Below are 23,714 nucleotides of genomic sequence, written 5' to 3' on the forward strand. Positions count from 1 at the left end.
TTCCTACAGAATAGAATAGTTGGAGAGTTAACACAAATGGAAGTCTGGAATAAAAAAAAATCGGTGATTTTAGTTATGAAAATTGATGGAATACGTTTCTGGCCTCCCAATCATCTGACAGCTGGGTTGACCCAGTGACCCACAAGGAAGTTTGCTGGGCTGAATGGTATTATTTCCCGAGATTCAGTTGAGGATACAGATATCATGGGGCTAAGAATAAATGTGTCAGTGCGTTGTTGTAGATGCTCTTAACTCATATGGAATTTTTCCTGGGTTGACAAATACACATTTTCTTGCAAACTTTCAGGAAGCTAGTTTCAGCTTTGCAACAAGTTGCAATTTTTAGTTTGGTATCTTGCTTCTGGTGATAGTGACTTCTAATTGTGGAGTTCTTTGCTTCTCTTCTAGACTCTTCTGTCCATTGGGGAAAGTTTTCTAATACCTCATGGTGCCAAAGAAATGGAACCACATTCCAGAGACATCCGCAAGGATCACACTCTAGCTGGGGGAGGCAAGCAATGGGGCAAGTTTTCCGTGTGCAGGTTTGTTCTGCCTCTGCTCTTTCTTCCTGTGCCCCAGGAAATGACCGCCTCCTTCCTCCATCACCAACCTGCCAAAATTCCCCATCCAAACAACCGTGAAGAATACTTGTTTGAAACCACTAAGTTTTGTGTGGTCAGTTGTTTGGATGGGGAATTTCGGCAGGGCTCGGTGGCTCACCTCTGTTCCACATAGTAATGGCTGAAGTGCCTGACTGGGGCTGGAGGATCCAAGTTGGCTTCACTCCCATGTCTGGCATCTCACTCAGAGGCGGCTGGACTGGCTGGCATTTGACTGAGTCTCTTTCTCTCTCCCTTCATAATTTCTCAGTTTCTCCACATGGCCTGTCCAGTCAGATAGTTGGACTTCCTTAGATGGCAGCTGGCTTCTGAGATAGTGAACAGCCGAAGGTGCCAGACTCTTTAAGGGCCTACACCTGGGACTGGCGTACGGTCACTTTCCCTGCATTCTATTAGTCAAAGCAAGTCACAAGCCTGGCACAGATTCAGAGGGAGGGGAAACAGACTCCACCTCTTGCTAGGAGGAGCTGCATGGATATAAGGGGATTATGGGTGGCCATCTTTGCAGGAAATTCACCAGAGTATCCTTTGTTAGAAATCAGAGCTTAGAAATCATTAGTGATATACATCTTGGAAGATGCTATACCAAATTTGAAAAAAAAAAAGTGTGATTTCTTGTATCCCAGTTCACGTACTGTTAACAAGGCCAAAGTCATAATGCCTTAAACAAGATAGAAGTTCTGTTCTCGTATAAATGTTTGTCCGGGGCAGCGTCCTAGACCCAAACTCCTTCTCATTTGTCCTTCCATCCTCAACTTGCAGCTTTCATCCTACAGTCGAAGATGCTGTCCCGGCTCCCCACCCCATGGACATTCAAACCAGGGTGGAAGCGGGGGTAGCCACACATACTTTTTGAAAAGCACATCACTTCTTCTGACGACCCACTGGTGGAAGCCATCCCATGGCCACACCTAACTTCAGACAAGCCTGGGAAATATAGTCTTTATTCTGGAGGGCCACAGGCCCGGGGAAACTTCTTTTGTGCTAAAAAAGGAAGGGAGATGGGAGAGCAGGTGAACACATCGACTGTACAGATTGAGAAGAAGTTGGTGTAAAAGATCAAGGGAGAAAAGAAGGGAGAAAAAGATTAGTTAAAAAGCCAGTTGGTGTAAATCAACTATACTTCAATAAAATAAAATTTAAAATTCAACAAAAAATCATATTATATACCGTAGAGGTAAAAGTATTTATAGAAACAATTTGCATAAAAATTGAGGTTCTCATTGCAATAATCAGTTGTATTTAATAAAGAAAATGTATAAGATAGTTCCCAAACGTAAATCCAGTTGGAATGAGTTATGGAGGACATCAGAGAGGAAAGGAGCATTAAATGGAGTCTGCTTGCTGTGAGCAGCTGTGATGATCCTTTACATTCTTGAGATAAGAATATCACCTTGGGCTTCCCTGGTGGTGCAGTGGTTGAGAGTCTGCCTGCCGATGCAGGGGACACGGGTTCGTGCCCCGGTCCGGGAAGATCCCATGTGCCGCGGAGCGGCTGGGCCCGTGAGCCATGGCCGCTGAGCCTGCACGTCCTGAGCCTGTGCTCCGCAGCGGGAGAGGCCACAATAGTGAGGAAAAAAAAAAAAAAGAATATCACCTTGCCTTAGAATGAGGTGGAGGGAGTGAAGAACGCGCATCCCCACCCCAGGTCAGGCAGTCCCAGACACAAGTTACTGTTATGTTCTGAAGCACCTATTCTTCATACCTCTAACAGTCATGTTCAAACACAGGTCTCCACTGGAAAACATTATTTAAGCAAACATTTTAGGATGCAGTTAATTTATAACCTTAGTTTAAAGGGGTTTTTTCCCTTGTTATCTGTTGGCCAGAACATTGCCCTTTTCACCCTCTTTCTTATTTCCACTACCTACCACCTACCACCTACCTGGTTAGACGTGTTCAATATTCCCAGGTATATAGTTAAGCTTCTCAGATAAACAGTAGTTGATAGAGTGCAGTATATTTGTTTCTGATATTTTTGTATGCAGAGAAGAAACTAGAGCACAGAGGAGGGAGACAGTTTGTCAAATGTCTCCAGTGAGTGGGGCAGAGGCCAGGCTTTTCTGTGCAGAGTTGCACAGTTGCCACACAATAACTGGCTCTGTGGGCATCCTGACTCAACAAGGAATCATGATTATGTTTCTATAGTAACTTCGTTTATTTCATTCATGGAAATTTATAATAACTTAGAAAAAGCAATGATGGCCATGGCTGTATAATAATAGGCTTCAGTCCTGGAGCATCTGGGGAAGGGCAGGCCAGCTGGTCTCTTGAGCTGAAAGAGAGGCCATGACGCTGGAGGATGCAACAGAGTTCAGTCCTGCTGCCGCTCTTAAAGGATGTAAGGGGAAGCTGGAGCCGGCAACCGTGGAAGAATGTGTGTGCAGAGGATGGAGGAAAACGCTAGGTCAGCAGCAGGCAGACATACAGAAGTGTTCGGCTGATTAAAATAATTGAAAAAGATGCGATCATGGCTTAGAATCTCAGACCACAAAGAAATTCCAAAAGAGAGGAGATGCTTCCCAGTCTATAAATGGGGATGATAATAACAGTACTTAGTCTAGTAGGTGGTGGCGAGAATTCAATGAAATAATGCAGGGATAGTACTCCGCCTGGGGTGGACAGGTAGGAGGGTTCAGTAAATATTAGCTATTATTTTTAGTGCTTTATTTCTTCTTGTTTCTGGCTTGGAGGAACACCACTTCTGAAAAATTAGGCCAGTTTCAGCAGATCATTGTTAGCTGTCAGAAGCTGGCTTTCAGAAGCTCTGAGACTCTTTACCCAGATAACCTAATTTGGGGTGCTGTTTGCTCAGTGACAATGTCAAGTTTATAGGGAAAACAACCCAGCCTATCATCTAGCTGTTTAGTTTACATGACACAGAGGGTAAGAGTATCTCTTCACTCTGACAATGTCACTCCAAGAAAATCTGGTAACACTAAGTAATTTTACAGTGAAATCTATCTCCTCTCCTCAGGCCCTCCCTTTCGGCTTTAAATTTTTAAAAAATAAGTATGCCTTCTATTATGAGGTTGCCAACTGTATTTGGCCAGCAGGGGGCAGGTATTGTACACTTGTCTTCCTGATTCAGCCAAAGCTGTGAAATGTTCATCTGAATTGTAAAGTATGTCTTCTATTACCTATCATAGTAAAACCAGAAAAAGGGGGATTATTTTTAAAAACGTATCAACTGAAAATAGACACCTCTAATGTATTTAAAGCAGCTTCCATTGCACCATCACATTTATAAACTTTATCAATTCTAAGAAGCATATTTCTTTTTCACATTTTACTATCCCTGAAATTAGGATGCATCTCACAATCGATAGTGACTTAGATTCAGTAAAATATGGTTGTTATTCAATTTAGGATTAGTGTATTAGGGCTGTAAATTCACACTCCATTGAAGCATGCCATAGAATGAAAATGAATTTGGATAGCTGAAGGCAAAATTGTTTAATGAATTATTCATAATTTCTTACCCTAAATAAAATGAGAAGTTATTGGACAAGACACAGGAGAAAGTATATGAAGACTTTACTTGGTGCATTTAGTCTCTCAAAGATGTTTGTAATTCAGAATCGAATGACATTTCATTTTCATTCAGGCTGTAGTAGCATGTAAATAATTACCAGCTGACATGTAAAGCAATGCAAATCTACATGTCGTTAATTTACTCTGCCCTCTTTAAATACATTTCTCTACCTGTTCAGAATCATCCAGTAGAATTTGCCAAAGTTTGAATTCCCCCTTCTTCTGATTTCACTTTAGCTATAATAAGATGAAATCTAAGGGAGTAAGAAATTGACATCTCATTTATTTCTAGCCCTCATTATCAACACAGCCTTGATAGTGAGGGGGCAGAAATTCTATTACCAGGTAGGGAAACTATTTGGGAGGTCTTTGGAGGGTCAGAACCAAGGTAAAACTGCTGTCCCGAAATACAAAACCATAGGTGTGGTCCAGTGGCCGTTGGAGGGGAGAGTGGACCCAGACAGATCATTGTTTAAGATATTGAGGAGTATGTTGGGGATAGACATAGCCAGGAGAGAGAGAGCTGGTTCCAGGGGTAAGTGCTCTAATTTGGGCTATAATTCACATTATCATTATTTACATGCCTGGCCTTAAATAAATCGCTCTGAGCCTCAGTTTCCATATCTGTAAAATGAGAGCATTGGGTAATTCTTTTAAGCCTCCATAGCATTTACTTTTTTTTAAATAAGTAAATAAATAAATTTATTTATTTTTTGGCTGCGTTGGGTCTTCGTTGCTGTGCACAGGCTTTCTCTAGTTGCGGTGAGCGGGGGCTACTTTTCATTGTGGTGCGTGGGCTTCTCATTGCGGTGGCTTCTCTTGTTGTGGAGCACGGGCTCTAGGCGCGCGGGCTTCAGTAGTTGTGGCGCATGGGCTTCAGTAGTTGTGGCGCATGGGCTTAGTTGCTCTGCAGCATGTGGGATCTTCCCCGACTAGGGCTCGAACCCGTGTCTCCTGCATTGGCAGGCGGATTCTTAACCACTGCGCCACCAGAGAAGTCCCTATAGCATTTACTTTTATGTAGCCTGGGGCAGTGTCATTTTATACCTCGTGTCATATTTCACATATGGTAACATAATCCCCCAACAGACTGTAGACTCTGAGAAGTACATGGTTCTCTTGCCTTTGTGCCTGCCCAAACCCAGCAGTTGGAATGATGCCTTGGGGAAGGCAGGTACTCACTAAAGATTTGTTGCCTTGAATTGAATGGAACTAGATGATACCTAAGGCACCTTTCTCTAGTCTCTTATGACGCTGTCTTTAAAGCGGGAGGGACTCACAATGGCTGAATGACTTCTAGTTGAGTAACTGCCATATTGCCAAGTCAGCAGGCAGAGTTTGGAAGTCTGGGGAAGAAGTTGCTGTAGCTAATAAATTACCCCACGAGACACCTAGCAAGGCCAGCTGATTGCAGGTTTAGCAGTGCACAGGTGAGTACTCAATCTTTAAAACTCAGCAGGCAAGAAGGGGCAAGATGAAGGGAGGGAAGAGAAATACAGAGGGGTGAAGAAACCCTTCAAAAGTGGGGAGCACCTAGACCTTTGGGCATGTCAAATGCTGGGTGTTGAACCCCAGGTTGATGAGATATTCCCTGCTGATGGCGAGAATATTCTGGTTCTGTTTGCAGATATAGAACCTCCTAGAATCAAGTGCCCAAGTGTGAAGGAACGCATTGCGGAACCCAATAAATTGACAGTCCGGGTGTCCTGGGAGACCCCTGAGGGAAGAGACACAGCAGATGGCATTCTCACTGAGTAAGTGCAACTTGGCAGCTGGAATGATGCGGCCTCTTTTATGTGAGACATTCACTACCCAGAGTCAGGAAGTGTATCTATGCTGGTCAATTTATGCTTTCAGACTCAGTACAGCACTCTTTCAGCCATTCCTCATTCATTTCTTTATTTTTCTTCACCGTCCGACATACTATATTTTTCACTTTCGTATTTGTTTATTGCCTGTCTCCACTACAATATGTTCGCTGCCATATCCCTAATGCCCAGAACCATGCCTAGCACATAGTTGGTACTCAGTAAATATCTGTTAAAGGAAAGAAAGGAAGTAAGACGATGGGGTGGTGGGAAGAAGGGAGGAGAAGAGACGGAAGGAGGAAGAGGAAGCCAACTGGTAAATTCAGGGATAGACTCACCCCCATTGCCTGCCAGGGGCCCCTCCCCAGACCTTCCTAAGCCACCACCTCACTGGGAACCTCTGTGTCTCCCAGGTGGAGCCCGATTTTGCCCCCCTTGTGCTCTGTGAGTCTATCCCTTGTGTTTTGGCACCTGCTTCTTTCAAAACATTTGATTTTTATTTTTTAAAACTTGCAACCACATTAAACACTTAAAGAAGCAGCTTAAAAAAAAAAAAGAGACGGGGGCTTCCCTGGTGGCGCAGTGGTTGAGAGTCCACCTGCCGATGCAGGGGACACAGGTTCGTGTCCCGGTCTGGGAGGATCCCACATGCCGCGGAGCGGCTGGGCCCGTGGGCCATGGCCGCTGAGCCTGCACGTCCGGAGCCTGTGCTCCGCAACGGGAGAGGCCACAACAGTGAGAGGCCCGCGTACTGCAAAAAAAAGAAAGAAAGAAAGAAAAAAGAGACGGGGTCTTCTGCCTTCTTCCTTTCCCCCATTCTCCAGGACCAACTGCATGAGTAGTTTGAGATACATCCCAAATGTTTTTAAAAATGGGTGGTTCCCTTCGGTGAAGTTCAGCCACATGTTGTTCTAATCTAGCATATGGGCCTATGCCCCTGCGGCTATTTGCTGGGCCCCCACCTTCCCTGAAGGCCACTACTTCATGTCAGCACGTTCACATCCATGCTTTAAAGTTCACCGTCCTGCTAGACCTCCTTACCGAGTTTCCATCTGTGGGCAAAGAATACCTCTGACTTACCCCCTGGTGAGCCATACAGCAGGGAAAGACTTTCTAGAATCCTGTCAACCCAGGCTGGGCAAGAGGAAATGTTTTAAAGCAATTATTAGCCATAATAGAACATCTTCTACTAGCAAGAGCCTGAGTCTCTCACCCGTAGCAGGACATTTTGTTCCTGCAGCCTGATAATGATCTCCCTGTGCACCATCTAGCTTAGATCATAATTGTTATGTTTCCCCTTGTAACTCCTCAAAGATAAACTTTGAGTATTAAGAAAAGTATTTATTTGTTGTTGTATACACATGTCACAAACCCCTAAGGAGAAACTTTAGGCAATTGGGATGAAAAAATAAATCACAGTTGATAGAATCAGGGATTGGGTTTTAACTATTGTTGAATCTTTTGGGACCCAGCACAATGCCTGGCTAACCCCTAGCCCATAATAGGTTCTTACATTTTTTTCACAACTGTGATCGCTATTGAAATCTGGTATAATAAACACACAATATCAGGTCATCAGATGACTCTATCAAACAAGGATATTCACCTTGGCATGTCTGTGGGTAACCTGTGTGTTATGGTTAGAAATGTGACTTTTTTTTTTTTGCGGTACACGGGCCTCTCACTGTTGTGGCCTCTCCCGTTGCGGAGCACAGGCTCCGGACGCGCAGGCTCAGCGGCCATGGCTCACGAGCCCAGCCGCTCTGCGGCATGTGGGATCTTCCCGGACCGGGGCACGAACCCAGGTCCCCTGCATCGGCAGGCAGACTCTCAACCACTGCACCACCAGGGAAGCCCAGAAATGTGACATTTTGAAGGCGCGTCTTAGTAGCCCCGACGCCTCTGTTCAGAGCAGCTGTCGGCTTCCTGAGCTCTACAGCTCAGAGCCGGCGGAGGCGTGGAGCAGGACGCTTCCTTGGGCAGAAGGAGGGGTTCAGAGAAGGCCGTCTTGTCCCCTTTTCAGCTCTTGCTTGGCCTCCTTGCTTCTCTGACATTTCTCTTCCCCATGTGTTTTGGAAGCTCCTGTTATATAGTCCCCTTCTAGGAGGGAAGGTTCTAGTGTCAGGCACTGAGACAAGTGCTTCCTGTGAGCTCCCTTAGTTACTCCTTATGACTGTTATTTGCATGTCAGATGAAAGAGTGTCTCTAAGAGGTGAGCAGCCACTCACATTGGAAGTCTGATTCCTTTCAGGTTCATCTGCTTTTAAATTGTGCTTCTTGAGGACCTTAAAGCATCTAAGGTTCAAAGTGACGCGTCTCTAATGGTGGGATTTCTGGCACTTTCCTAACACCCCTCACTTCACCCTTTTACAAGTAAACAGCTACCTTGTCCACCTATGTGGAAGGTTCTCCTCAATGGTGACAGTGATAATTTCACATGCCTGTTATTAGCCAATATTTCTCATTATTTCTAAGAAGTATAGAGAGAAGGGAAATTATCTATTGAAAAACAAACAAAACCTGGCATTTGATCATGTTGTACCTACTGATGTTCTTATCAGACAACCAAGAAGAAAGATGCAGGAGTCACCCATGCTGTGTGACCTTGGGCAAGTTCCTTGATCTTTTGGTGCCTCAATTTCCTCATCTGTGAAATGGGGATAATAATGCCTACCTCATGGGGTTGTTGTGAGGATTAAATAAACTAATATATGTAAAATGCCTAGAACCATGCCTGACATGTATAAGGTTTATGTACGTGCAAAGAACAATAATAATAATAACTTATTATTAATAATAATAACTTAAGTTATTATTATTATTAGGATCACCAAGGAATCACAGTGAACTTGCCTTTTGCTCAGGAAAGGTCTCCACCCAGATAGAAAAAGCAGAGAAAGTTCTAGCGCCCCCTGCAGGCCCAAGTTGCCAATGAGTGCTTGGACTTCCCTCTCAAATGATTTTCCTCACAGAAAATTCCTTCATTCTCCCAACAGGGAGGCAATGCAGGTCCCCCTTGGAACAAAGGAAGGAAGAGTTGGGCCCTGGGTTCTGAGCATCCCCCATCCTCTGTTCTACATTCCAACGAGAAAAATAAATCTGAACTTCCCAGGAATTGGGGACTTCCATTTTTCTGGTCTCAAACCGCTCTTCCAAAACAGAGTAAAGCTCAGGAAATTCTATTCTTTGAGAATTCAAATAGTAAAACTGGTCTAATGGCTGTCCCTTGGAGTCTCTGTATCTTGGGCAGAATGGGTACTCAACAAATGCCCGTGATGCCCCTCTTTGATCATTACGCCCATCACGGCCCAGTTGTTGTTAGGCCTACAATGATCATCTTTGGTGTTTCTGATTTTTTTTCCCCCTTTAAGTGTTATCCTAAAAGGCCTACCCCCAGGCTCACATTTTCCAGAAGGAGACCACAAGATACAATACACAGTGTATGACAGAGCTGAGAACAAGGGCATTTGCAAATTTCGAGTTAAAGTAAGAGGTAAGATGACTGGTTCTTGGCTTTTTTCTCTCTTTATAAGAACAAAGGGAAACAGAGCCTTAAGCAAGAACCCTCTGTGAGTGGCCACTGCCAGAGGGAGACTAGCCAGCTCTGGATTCGCCTCTGATCATGAGGCTAGGGGAAGGGTGCTATCTTAATGCCTGAATTTCACAATTCCGATCCGGATGAGGTCCAGTGCTGGCAGATTGAAGGAGTCCGAGAGAGCAGTGAGTTTGTCTCACGTGAGCCCACAGCTGGCTGTCCCAGAAGAGTATTATTCAATAACTTTTCCACCCCTGGGCTTCGGTGACCAGCTAAAGCCTGTAAGTCCTTCTACTGATATGAAGGACGTTAGGAGAACCCCCCGCCCCAGCTGGGGTCACCAGGAGACCATGTTCTTGGTGTTCTAGAACTCTTGGTCTACCTGAAAAAAAAGGTTTATTTTATGCCTCAATGGGCAGTTACTTAACTAACCATCCTTCCTCCTTATTCTTCTGAGTTCAACCTCCTCATCTGGAACACAGGGGGCTAAATCAGTTCATCTCAGTGGTCTTGTTAGTATGAACAATGACCATCCCAAGGCCCACCCACTGGCCAGAGAGCTATGCCTGCCCCCATGCCTGCCCCCTCGCTCGTTTTCTGGTGCTTCTGAACCCTCCCCTTCCCTGGTTACTTTGTGGCGGGGAGCTCAGCACTGAGCCCCCTCTGGGCTTGTGTCCCACACAGTCAGACGCTGCGGCAAACTCAACGCCCCAGAGAATGGCTACATGAAGTGCTCCAGCGACGGCGATAATTACGGGGCCACCTGTGAATTCTCCTGCATCGGAGGCTACGAGCTCCAGGGGAGCCCTGCCCGAGTGTGTCAGTCCAACCTGGCCTGGTCTGGCACAGAGCCCACCTGTGCAGGTACGAGGGCAGCCCTCTCTCCAGCCAGCAGCAGACCCTGAAGACCCTTTGGCCCAGATTTCCAGTACAGGGAGGAGGGAGGGCTTCGTTCTGTATACCGTGAAAGGTTCGGTGCCAGCCCTCTTCATCGGATGGGTGAAAACAGTCCTCGGATCCCCGGGCAGCCCACCTCACCTGCCCTCCTCCTGTGCCTCTGCCTATCTTCTGATTCCTCGCTCATGTCCTGTAAGGAGGAAGCTGGAGGTGGGAGCCCAGAGCCCATTATGAATCAGCGGCATTATGAATCAGCACAGTCTGTACGCTTGTTCCTCCCTTCTACAAATGTAAGGATCTTTTTTACAAAGCCAGTACACTGCTGCGCACAGATGATAGAATGCCTGCTTTGCAGCACTGGCTGGAAAGTCCCGCAGACCTTGGGCATTTGGAATCTTTCCTCCTAATGTCAAAGGAGGAGGATAATACTTTGCCCACTCCTGGAGTGGTTGTAAGTATTAAATGAGGTCATCTATTCAACAGTGGAATTGAGCGGGGCCTGGCACAGGGTAAACGCTCAATACCTGTCAGTTATTACTGAGGAACACAAATTGGGCTGGGTAGTGATCATAGTGTGAAATTTGGGCCAGAAAATTCCAGACATGTCTTTTATTTCTATACTTCACTGTTTTCTCGTTTCCTGGTACTTTCTCATCTTTATGCTTTCCCTTTAATCCCAGCCATTCAGAGTTAGCTGACAGACAGAGACAGAGAGACACAGACACATACTTCAGCTAAATGCCTGAGGCTCTTCAATTTCATACATCAAAGTACAAAGAACATCCCTCTTTCCTTCCCTGTCTCATTTCCTGAGGCAGAAGAGGAATGCCCACCCCCCAGGCCTAGCACAAATACCCACATCCTCATCCCCAGAACCTGTGAATATATTAGGTTACGTAGCAGAAGGCACTTTGAAGATGTAATTAAGTTAAGGATTTTGAGATGGGGAGAAGAGCGTGGATTATCCAGGTGGGATCAATGGAATCACAAGCGTCCTTATAAGAGGGAGGCAGACGTGCTCTCAGAGTCAGAGAAAACGACGAGGGGAGCAGAGGTCGGAGGGGAGAGAGGCTGGAAGATGCTATGCTGCTGGCTTTGAAGGTGGGGGAAAGGCTACGAGCCAACAACCTCGCCTTTACCCCAGTGAAACCCGTCCCAAACTTCGGACCGCCAGGATTGTAAGAGAATGTGTGTTTGTTAAGCCACGGGGTTTGTGGTGACGGGTGATAGCAGCGAGAGGAAACTAACACACTTCCCCACTCCCTAGCCCAGTGCTCCTTGGGAACCACCTCCCGAATAAACTAATATTTCCAGTTGAATCTTTATCCCAGGGTTTACTTCTGACACATATGGTTCTGTGTCTCATCACAGGCTGTGTTGAGTCAGAACCAGTAGAGAGTTTCTGACCTGTCTGGCCATTTCTGATTACAGCCATGAACGTCAATGTCGGCGTCAGAACAGCCGCTGCGCTTCTGGATCAGTTTTATGAGAAAAGAAGACTGCTCATCGTGTCCACGCCCACAGCCCGAAACCTCCTCTACCGGCTGCAGCTGGGGATGTTGCAGGTGAGTCCTTGCAGCAGGGCCAAGGCGGGAGGGAGACCTCTGCACAGGAAGGGCCCAGTCATTTCATTAAAAGCAAAGGCCAGATTCAGTGCCTCAGCCATTTCCCGGGAGCTTCAGGAACCGGCACTTCAGAACTCCCCCGTTCATTTCTGGCTCTGGGCGTAACCTAATTAACATTGACTCCCCAGAGCTAACCCAATCGTTTTCCAACTAATGAGGTTTGGTCGTCTTCACTAATAAGCCTAATTGACATGCTGTCTAGGTTCAGCCAAAGAGCAAATTGTCTTTGCTGAACCCGACCAGGATATGATCTGCGAGGGAGGCGATCGAGCAGTTGTTGGCCCTAAAGGCTGGCTCGAGGGATGAGAGGGGTCTAGGAGCCCTCGGGCCCCACATCCTGCTGCAGGGAGCTTCCCCAGCTCTCACGGAGCTCCTCAGAGAGGGATAACCATCCTTTAGAGAAGCGGTTCTCCAGGTGTGCTCTGTGAGCCAGCAGCGTCAGTATGACCTGGGAGCTTGTTAGAAATGCAAATTCTCGACCCCCATCCCAGACCTGCTGGATCAGAAACTACATTTTAACAAGACCTTCAGGTGATTCCTAAGAACTTCAAAGTTTGATGGGGGGGCGCTTTGCTAGGGAATGTGCCCTTTTTAGCTGTGTAAGTTTTGTAGCTACAGAATGAGGCAACCAGTGTCTTTTGGGGAAAAAACCAAACAAGCTAGAAACTGAAAGGATTGAATTAGAACTTGTTTGATTTCTGTCCTGAAGCGTGTTGTCAATAAGAGTGGCCAGTCTGATTGAATGCTAAAGAGGTAGGATGTTATGCTGGGTCATGGACACGGTGCTGCACATTTTGGGAGGAGTGTTTAATTCATGTATTACAGTGAATAGAACTAGGTTTTTAGAACAATCTTGGTTTAATCAAAGGCTACAATGTAACTTCTCGTTTCAGCCTTAAGACAATGCATAATGATAAAACTTTGTTTATTCTCCCCACGTACTTGGACTTCCCATGAACTCTGAAGAGCCATATAAAACATTTTGGGCTCCTTTGATAGGAACCCAATTCATCTCATCTTTAACCCCAATCCCTGCCACCTGACGTCCACCTTGTGTCGCCTCATCCCGGCTAGGGAGTTGCTCTTTGGTTAGCACAAGCCCACACCACTCCATTGTGTGGGAAATTGGCCTTGCAGGCTCTATTTCACAACCATACGTTTCCTGACCTTTTCTTTCCCTCTCTCTTTTTTTTTTTTCTTTTGGCTGCATTGGAAATTCGTTGCTGCATGCGGGCTTTTCTCTAGTTGTGGTGAGCAGGGGCTACTCTTTGTTGCAGTGCGCAGGCTTCCCACTGTGGTAGCTTCTCTTCTTGCGGAACACAGGCTTTAGGCACGCAGGCTTCAGTAGTTGCAGCATGCAGGCTCAGTAGTTGCGGCACGCGGGCCCTAGAGCATGTGGGCTTCAGTAGTTGCAGTGCGTGGGCTCAGTAGTTGTGGTGCGTGGGCTCTAGGGCACACGGGCTTCAGCAGTTGTGGCTCGAGGGCTCTAGAGCGCAGGCTCACTAGTTGTGGTGCACAGGCTTAGTTGCTCTGCGGCATGTGGGATCTTCCTGGCCCAGGGATCTAACCTGTGTCGCCTGCAATGGCAGGCGGATTCCCAACCACTCTGCCACCAGAGAAGTCCCCTGACCTCTTCTTAGTTCCATGGAAAAATGAAAAAGCCAGACAACTTGCTTTTCCTCTGTTTGGCAAACTATGGCTTTTGTAAGTAAAATTTTATTGAAGCACAGCCGAGGCTCATGCGTTTGTGCATTCTCTATGGCTGCTTTAGCACCACAAAGGCGCCGCTGAGTAGTTAGGACAGAGACCATCCAGCCCCATGAAACCTAAAACCTTTACTATCTGGCCCTTTACAGAAAATGTTGGCTGACCCCTGCCCTAGTCTGTCCTATTCCTTCAGGTACTTGCTAAATTACTAATCAACTAGTTGGATAAGATATTTGCTACCAAGGTGTTTATATATGACCCCCTCAACATATTTACATTGGCATTTTAAGCAGAGCCTTCAAGGAAAGGTTTGATTGGCTTATGTGATTCAGTTAGAATAATAAAAATGTATATTTCTACCTTTTCTAACTTGTCTACCAATTCTGTCACCCCAGAGATATTTCAGTGGAACTGTAATAAAAACTTGGTGTTCTAATAATTCAGCAATTTAAATTTTCTTTTCCCATTTAGTCATATTAATCTTAAATTACTTTTTTGTTCCCTTACTGCCATTGGCATTCCCGATGAGATTTTCTGGCATATGGTTGAGTGGGTCACGTTCCCGAGGCTCTTGCCAAGAGCCAGCTCTGGGGGCTGGAACTTTTTTTTTTTTGCGGTACGCGGGCTTCTCACTGTTGCGGCCTCTCCCGTTGCGGAGCACAGGCTCCGGACGCACAGGCCCAGCGGCCATGGCTCACGGGCCCAGCCGCTCCGCGGCATGTGGGATCTTCCTGGACCGGGGCACGAACCCATGTCCCCTGCATCGGCAGGCGGACTCTCAACCACTGCACCACCAGGGAAGCCCCATTTTCTTTCTTTTAAAATTGAGGTATGATGGACATATAACATTAGTTTCAGGTGTACAACATAACGATTCAATACTTGTATATATTGCAAAACGATCACCACAGTAGTCCATTTAACACCCATCACCATACCTAGTGGCGAAAATTTTTTTCTCATGATGAGAACTTTCAGGATCCACTCCCCTAGCTACTTTCAAATATACAGTACAGTATTATTAACTAGAGTCACCAAGCTGTATATTGCGTCCCCATGATTTTTTCATTTTATCACTGTAAATTGTACCTTTTGACCCTCTTCACCCATTTTTGCCCAACCCCCAGCCCCCACCTCAGGAAAACACCAATCTATTCTCTATATCCGTGAGCTCAGTGTTTTTTCTTTTTTTATTTTAAGATTCTACACATAAGAGAGATCATATGATATTTACCTTTTCCTCTTTTACTTCACTTAACATAATGCCCTCAAGGTCCATCCATGTTGCAGATGGCAAGATTTCACTCTTCTGTGGCTAAATAATGTTCCATTCTACCTATCACATGTTCCTCGTCCATTCATCCATCAGTGCACATTGAGGTTGTTTGCATAGCTTGGCTATTGTAAATAATGCTGCAGAGAACATGGGGATGCTTATATCTTTTCAAGTTAGTGTTTTTCTTTGGATAAATACCCAGCAGTGGAATTGCTGGATCATATGGTAGTTGTATTTTTAATTTTCTGAGCACCCTCCATACTGTTCTCCATAGTGTCTGCACCAATTTACATTCCCACCAACAGCACACAAGCTCCATCCATGTAGAGCAGCAGTGCTGTTATGTGTCTTTTTGACGATGGCCATCCTAATAGGCATGAGGTGATACCTCATGATTTTGATTTGCATTTTTCTAATTACTAGTGATATTGAGCATCTTTTCTTGTATCTGTTGGCCTTTCATATATCTTCTTTGGAGAAATGTCTATTAAGGTCTTTTGCCCATTTTTAAATTAGAGTATGTATTTATTTGCTATTGAGTTGTATGAGTTCTTTAGATATTTTGGATATTAACCCCTTATCAGATACATGGTTTGCAGTTTTTTCCCCCCATTTTGTAGGTTGTCTTTTCACGTGTTGATAGTTTCTTTTACTGTGCAGAAGCTTCTTAGTTTGATGTAATCCCACTTGTTTGTTTTCTTCATTTTGTTGCTAGTGCTTAAGGTGTCATATCCAAAAATCATTGCCAAGACCTATATCAAGGAGCTCTTTTTCCTGTTTTTTCATCTAGGAATTTCATGGTTTCAGATCTTACATTTAAGTCTCTAATCCACTTGAAGTTCCTTTTTATAAGTAGTATAAGATAGGGGCTTTTTTTCATTTTTTTTACATGTAAATATCCAGTTTTTCCAGCACCAGTTATTAAAGAGACTGTCTTTTCTCCATTGAATATTCCTGGCTCTTTTGTCAAATATTAGTTGACTGTGTATGCTTGGGTTTATTTCTTGGCTCTCAATTCTGTTCCATTTGATTTTTTGGTTTGTTTTTAGGCCAGTACCATACTGTTTGAATTACCATAGCTTTATAGTATAGCTTGAAATTAGAAAGTGTGAGGCCTCCTGCTTTGTTCTATTCTCTAAGGATGGCTAGGTTATTTAGGGGTCTTTTGTGGTTCTCTACAAACTTTAGGATTGTTCTTTTTTTCCCTACTTATGTAAAAATGCCATTAGAATCTTTTGGCTTTTCACCACTGAGTATGATGTAAACTGTGGGAGGTACCTTCTTTGTCTACCAGAGTTTTTTTTAGTCATGAACAGAAGTTGTATTTTGTCAAATACTTTTTCTCCATATATTGAGATGATTTTTTTCATTCTATTAATCTGATGTATCACATTGATTTGTGTATGTTGAGCCATCAATGCATCCTAAGTATAATTCCACTTGGTCGTGCTGAATTATCCTTTTAATATGCTGTTGAATTCAGTTTGCTAGTATTTTGAGAGTTTTTGCTTCTATATTAATCAGGGTTATGGATCTGTATTTTTCTGATAGTGTCCTTTTCTGACATTGGTGTCAAGGTAATGCTGACCTCATAAAATGAGTTTGGAAGTGTTTCCTCCTTTTCTATTTTTTTGGCAGAGTTTGAGGATTAGTGTTAATTCTTCTTTAAATGTTTGGCAAAATTCACTAGTGAAGCTATCTGGTCCTGGGCTTTTCTTCACTGGGAGATTTTTGATTACTTATTTAATCACCTTACTAGTAGTTGGTCTATTTAGACTTTCTATTCCTTCATGATTCACTCTTGATAGTTTGTATGTTTCTAAGAATTTTTCCACTTCTTCTAGGTTGTCCAGTTTACTGGTGTAGAGCTCTTCACAATACCTTCTTATAAACTTTGTATTTCTGTTGTATCAGTTGTAATGTCTTCTTTGTCATGTATAATTTTGTTGATTTGAGTTCTTTTTTCCTTGGTTAGTCTAGCTAAAGGATTGTCAAATTTGTTTATCTTTTCAAAGAACCAACTCTTAGTTTGGTTAATGTTTTCTATTGTTTTTCTGTTCTCAATTTCATTCATTTCTTCTCTAATCATTATTTCCTTCCTCTTGCTAATAACTTTGGGCTCAGTTTCTTTTTCTAGCTCCTTAAGGCATAGTTAGGTTGTTTATTTGGGAAATTTCTTGCTTTTTAATGTTTTTATTGTTGTGCACTTCCCTCTTATAATTACTTTTGCTGCATCCCATAAGTTTTGGTATGTTGTTTCTCCACTTTTTGTCTCAAGATACTTTATTGCCCCTTTAATTTCTTTGATCCATATGTTATTCAGGAGAATGTTGTTTAATTTCCATGTATTCGTGAATTTCCAGTTTCCTCTTGTTACTGATTTCTAGTTTCATACCAATGTGGTCAGAGAAGATACTTGGTATGATTTCAGTCTTCTTGAATTTTCTAAGAATTATTTTGTGACCTAACATATGGTCTATCCTAGAAAATGTTTTGTGTGCACTTGAGAAGAATGTGTTTTCTGCTGATGTTGGATAGGATATTCTGTGATTATATTTGGTCTATAGTGTTGTTCAAATTTGCTCTTACCTTATTGATTTCTCTGTCTGGATGATCTATCCATCGTTGAAAGTAGGGTGTTAAAGTCCCCAACTATTACTGTATTGCTGTTTACTTCTCCTTTTATTTAGCTCTATTAGTTTTTGCTTCATGTATTGATATTTCAGTTTTCCAATGTTGGGCACATCAATAATTATAATCTTTATAACTTCATGATATATTGATCCCTTTATCATTATAAAATCACCTTCTTTGTCTTCTTTTACCGTTTTAAAAATTAAAGCCTATTTTGTCTGATTTAACTACCCCTGACTTTTTAGTTATTTGCTTAAAATATTTTTCCATCCATTTACTCTGCCTATGTGTGTCTTGAAGGCTAAAGTCATTCCTGTAGGCAGCATATCATTGAATCTTTTTTAAAAAAATCCATTTAGCTATTCTGTTTCTCGTTTGGAGAACTGAATCTGTTTACATTTAAAGTAATTATTGGTAAATAAGGACTTAGGCCATTTTGTTAATTGTTTTCTGGTTGTTTTCTAGATCCATTTTTCCTTCTTACCCTGCTTTCTTTTATTGTGTTTTGATGTTGTGAGGTACTAGTATGCTTTGACTTTAGCATATTCTTTGTAATTCAGATGTATCACTTGTTACCATGAGGCTTACATTCTAAAAAATCTTAAAATTAAAACACACTATTTTAAACTAATACCACCTTAACTTCAATAAAGTCTTAAGCTTTATACTTTAACTTCTCCTCCCTTCACATTTTAGGTTATTGATGTTACAATTTTTAATATTGTGTACCTAATAAATTACTGTAGTTTTAGTTATTTTTACCATTTTTTTTACTAAGTTACCTTTTAAAAAATTTTTATTTTATATTGGAATAAAGTTGATTAAAAATGTTGTCCTACTTTCAGGTGTACAGCGAAGTAATTCAGTTATACATGTTTCTATTCATTTTCAAATTCTTTTCCCATTTATGTCATTATAGAATATTGAGCAGAGTTTCCTGTGCTATACAGTAGGTCCTTGTTGGTTATCTACTTTAAATATATCAGTGTGTACCTGTCAATCCCAAACTTCTACTCTATCCCTCCCCCCTACTGTTCCTCCCTGGTAACCATAAGTTCATTCTCTAAGTCTGTGAGTCTATATCTGTTTGGTAAATAAGTTCATTTGTATCATTTTTTTTAGATCCCGTATGTTAGCAATATCATATGATATGTCTTTCTCTGACTTACTTTACTTAGTATGATAATCTCCAGCTCCCTCCATGTTAGTGCAAATGGCATTATTTCTTTCTTTTTAATGGCTGAGTAATATTCCATTGTATATATGTACCTCATCTTCTTAATCCATTCATCTGTCGATGGACATTTAGGTTCCTTCCATGTCTTGGCTATTGTAAACAGAGCTGCAATGAACATTGGGGTGCATGTATCCTTTTGAACCATGTTTTTCTCCAGTTATATGCCCAGGAGTGGGATTGCGGGATCATATGCTAGCTCTGTTTTTAGGGGTTTTTTGCCTTATAAATTTATTTATTTATTTATTTATTTATTTATGGCTGTGTTGGGTCTTCGTTGCTCTGTGCAGGCTTTCTCTAGTTGTGGTGAGTGGGGGCTATTCTTTGTTGCGGTGCACGGGCTTCTCATTGTTGTGGCTTCTCTTGTTGCAGAGCACAGGCTCTGGGCATGAGGGCTTCAGTAGTTGTGGCATGTAGGCTCACTATTTGTGGCTCACGGGCTCTAGAGTGCAGGCTCAGTAGTTGTGGTGCACAGGCTTAGTTGCTCCGCAGCATGTGGGATCTTCCTGGGCCAGGGCTCGAAGCCGTGTCCCCTGCATTGACAGGCGGATTCTTAACCACTGTGCCACCAGGGAAGGCCCTACTTTTAGTTTTCTAAGGAACCTCCATACTTTAAGTTCTCCATAGTGGCTGTACCAATTTTACATTCCCACCAACAGTGTAGGAGGGTTCCCTTTTCTCCACACCCTCTCTAGCATTTATTGTTTGTAAACTTTTTGATAATGGCTATTCTGACTGGTGTGAGGTGATATCTCATTGTAGTTTTGATTTGCATTTCTCTAATAGTTAGTGATGTTGAGCATCTTTTCATATGCTTCTTGGCCATCTGTATGTCTTCTTTGGGGAAATGTCTATTTAGGTCTGTCTTCTGCCCGTTTTTTGATTGGGTTGTTTGTTTGATATTGAGCCGCACGAACTGTTCATAAATTTTGGAGATTAATCCCTTGCAGGTTGCATTGCTTGCAAATGTTTTCTCCAATTCTGTGGGTTGTCTTTTTGTTTACTGTTTCCTTTGCTGTGCAGAAGCTTTTGAATTTAACTAGGTTCCATTTGTTTATTTTTATTTCTATTACTGTGGGAGACAGATAGAAAAAAATATTGCTGCAATTTATGTCAAAGAGTGTTCTTCCTGTTTTCCTGTAAGATTTTTATGGTATCTGGTCTTACATTTAGGTCTTTAGTCCTTTTTAATTTTATTTTTGTGTATGGTATTAGATAATGTTCTAATTTCATTTTTTTTTACATGTAGCTGTCCAGTTTTCCCAGCACCATTTATTGAACAGACTGTCTTTTCTCCATTGTATACTCTTGCCTCCTTTGTCATAGATTAATTGACCATAGATGCATGGGTTTATTTCTGGGCTTTCTATACTGTTCGATTTATCTATATGTCTGTTTTTGTGCCAGTACCATACTATTTTGATGACTGTAGCCATGTAGTATATAGTCTGAACTTAGGGAGCCTGATTCCTCCAGCTCCATTTTTCTTTCTCAAGATTGCTTTGGCTATTCAGGGTCTTTTGTGTCTCCACACAAATTTTAAGATTTTTTTTGGTTCTAATTCTGTGAAAAATGCCATTGGTAATTTGATAGGGATTGCACTGAATCTGTAGATTGCTTTCGTTAGTATAGTAAAATTTTTTTGAATTATTGCTTTCTTTCTTTATTTTTGGCTGCATTGGGCTTTCATTGCTGCCCGCGGGCTTTCTCTAGTTGCGGTGAGCTGAGGCTACTCTTCATTGCGGTGCACGGGCTTCTCATTGCGGTGGCTTCTCTTGTTGCGGAGCACAGGCTCTAGGCACGTGGGCTTCAGTAGTTGTGGCACACAACTCGAACCCGTTGTGGTTAGTTGCTCTGTGGCATGTGGGATCTTCCTGGACCAGGGCTCGAACCCATGTCCCCTGCACTGGCAGGTCGATTCTTAACCAGCGCGCCACCAGGGAAGCCCTAGTATAGTAATTTTGACAATATTATTTTTTCCAATCCAAGTACATGGTACATCTTTCCAACTGTTTGTGTCATCTTTAATTTCTTCCATCAGCATCTTATAGTTTCCAGAGTACAGGTCTTCTGCCTCCTTAGGTAGGTTTATTCCTAGGTATTTTATTCTTCTTGATGTAATGATAAGTGGGATTGTTGCTTTAATTTCTCTTTCTGATATTTCATTGTTAGTGTATAGAAATGCAACAGACTTCTGTGTATTAATTTTGTATCCTGCAACTTTACTGAATTCATTGATGAGCTCTAGTAGTTTTCTGGTAGAATCTTTAGGATTCTCTCTCTATATATATCATGTCATCTGCAAACAGTGACAGTCTTCTTTTCCAGTTTGGATTGTTTTTATTTTTCTTCTCTTATTGCTGTGACTAGGACTTCCAAGTCTATTTTGAATAAAAGTGGCAAGAGTGTGGGCATCCTTGTCTTGTTCCTGATCTTAGAGGAAATGCTTTCAGCTTTTCATCATTAAGTATGATGTTAGCTATAGGTTTGTCATATATGGCCTTTATTATGTTGAGGTAGGTTCCCTCTATGCCCACTTTCTGGAGAGTTTTTTATCATAAATGGTGTTGAATTTTGTCAGAAGCTTTTCCTGCATCTATTGAGATGATCTTATGATTTTTAATTCTTCAAATTGTTGATGTGGTGTATCACACTGATTGATTTGCAGATATTGAAAAATCCTTGCATCCCTGGGATAAATCCCACTTGATCATTGTGCATGATCCTTTTAATGTATTGTTGGATTTGGTTTGCTAGTATTTTATTGAGGATTTTTGTGTCTATGTTCATCAGTGATACTGGCCTGTTATTTTGTGTGTGTGTATGTTATCTTTGTCTAGTTTTGGTATCAGTGTGATGGTGGCCTCATAGAATGAGTTTGGGAGTGTTCCTACTTCTGCAGTTTTTTGGGAGTAGTTTCAGAAGGATAGGTGTTAACTCTTCTCTAAATGTTTGATAAATTCATCTGTGAAGCCAGCTGGTCCTATACTTTGGTTGTTGGGAGTTTTTAAATCACAGTTACAATTTCATTACTTGTGGTTGGTCTCTTCATATTTTCTGTTTCTTCCTGATTCAGTCTTGGGAGGTTGTCCGTTTCTTCCAGGTTGTCCATTTTATTGGCATATAGTTGCTTGTAGTAGTCTCTTATGATCCTTTGTATTTCTGTGGGGTCCATTGTAACTTCTTTTTCATTTCTGATTGTATTGATTTGGGCCCTCTCCCTTTTTTACATGATGAGTCTGGCTAAAGGCTTATCAATTTTGTTTGTCTTTTCAAAGAACCAGTTTTTAGTTTCATTGAACTTTTCTTCATCTCTGTTTTATTTATTTCTGCTCTGATTTTTTCTTTCCTTCTGCTAACTTTGGGTTTTGTTTGTTCTTCTTTCTCTGTAGTGGCTTTAGGTGTAAGCTTAGGTTGTTTATTTGAGATGTTTCTTCTTTCCTGAGGTAAGATTGTATTGCTATAAACTTCCCTCTTAGAACTGCTTTTGCTGAGTCCTATAGGTTTTGGATCATTGTGCTTTCATGTGTCTCTAGGTGTTTTTTCATTTCCTCTTTGATTTCTTCAGTGATCCATTGGTTGTTTAGTAGCATATTGTTTAGCCTCCATGTGTTTGTTTCTTTATAGTATTTCCTCACATTGTGGTTAGAAAATATGCTTGTTGTCAATTGTTGTCAGTATGTTGTCAATTTTCTTTAAATTTACCGAGGCTTGCTTTGTGGCCCAGCATGTGATCAATCCTGGAGATTGTTCCATGTGCACTTGAGAAGAACATGTATTCTGCTGCTTTTGTATGGAATGCTCTATAAATATCAATAAAGTCCATCTGGTCTAATATGTCATTTAAGGCCTGTGTACCTTATTGATTTTCCGTCTGGATGATCTGTCCATTGGTGAAAATGGTATGTTAAAGTCCCCCATGATTATTGTTACTGTCAATTTCTCCTTTTATGACTGTTAGTATTTGCCTTATATATGAGGTGCTCCTATGTTGGGTGCATATATATTTATAATTCTTGTATCTTTTTCTTGGATTGATCCCTTGATCATTATGTAGTGTCCTTCTTTGTCTCTTGTTACAGTCTTTATTTTAAAGTGTATTTTGTCTGATATGAGCATTGCTACTCCAGCTTTCTTTTGATTTGCATTTGCATGGAATACCTTTTTCCATCCTCTCACTTTCAGTCTGTATGTGTCCCTAGATCTGAAGGGGGTCTCTTGTAGACAGCATATATGCGGGTCTTGGTTTTGGATCCATTCAACTAGTCTGTCTTTTGGTTGGAGCATTTAATCTCTTTATGTGTAAGGTAATTATTGATATGTATGTTCCTTATTGCCATTTTCTTAATTGTTTTGGATTTGTTTTCGTGGGTCTTTTTTCTTTTCTTCTTTTGTTCTATTCTCTTGTGATCTGTAGATTTTCAGTTTGTGGTTCCCATGGAGTTTTGATACAGCAGTCTATATATAAACAAGGTTGTTTTAAGTTGCTCCTCTTAATTTCAAATGCATTTCCAGTATCCTGCATTTGTGCTCTCCTCTTCTCACAATTGCTGGTTTTGATATATTTGTGTGTATGATTTCCTACCTTTACTGTATGCTTGCCTTTACCAGTGAGCTTCTCCATTTGTAGTTTTCTTGTTTCTAATTGTGGGCTTTTCTTTTCTGCCTAGAGAAGTTCCTTTAGCATTTGTTGCAAACCTGGTCTGGTGGTGCTGAATTCTCGTAGCTTTTGCTTGTTTGTAAAGCTTTTGATTTCTCCAAATCTGAATGAGATCCATGCTGGGTAGAGTAATCTTGGTTGTAGGTTCTTCCCTTTCAGCACTTTAAATATATCATGCCACTCA

General features: G+C 42.1%; 1 protein-coding gene across 2 annotated transcripts in view; it reads left to right on the forward strand.

Annotated features, from left to right (window-relative positions):
- SRPX (sushi repeat containing protein X-linked) overlaps positions 1-23,714 on the forward strand; it is a 99,424-nt gene that overhangs the window by 57,734 nt on the left and 17,976 nt on the right. For both annotated transcript variants that reach the window (XM_030834892.2, XM_030834893.2), the window contains 4 exons: positions 5,782-5,908; positions 9,334-9,455; positions 10,182-10,361; positions 11,826-11,959. In XM_030834892.2, the coding sequence (XP_030690752.1) occupies positions 5,782-5,908; positions 9,334-9,455; positions 10,182-10,361; positions 11,826-11,959 (563 nt within the window). The remainder of the gene's footprint in view (positions 1-5,781; positions 5,909-9,333; positions 9,456-10,181; positions 10,362-11,825; positions 11,960-23,714) is intronic.

This window comes from Globicephala melas, chromosome X (genome assembly GCF_963455315.2).
Source record: "Globicephala melas chromosome X, mGloMel1.2, whole genome shotgun sequence".
NCBI classification, from domain to species: domain Eukaryota; kingdom Metazoa; phylum Chordata; class Mammalia; order Artiodactyla; family Delphinidae; genus Globicephala; species Globicephala melas.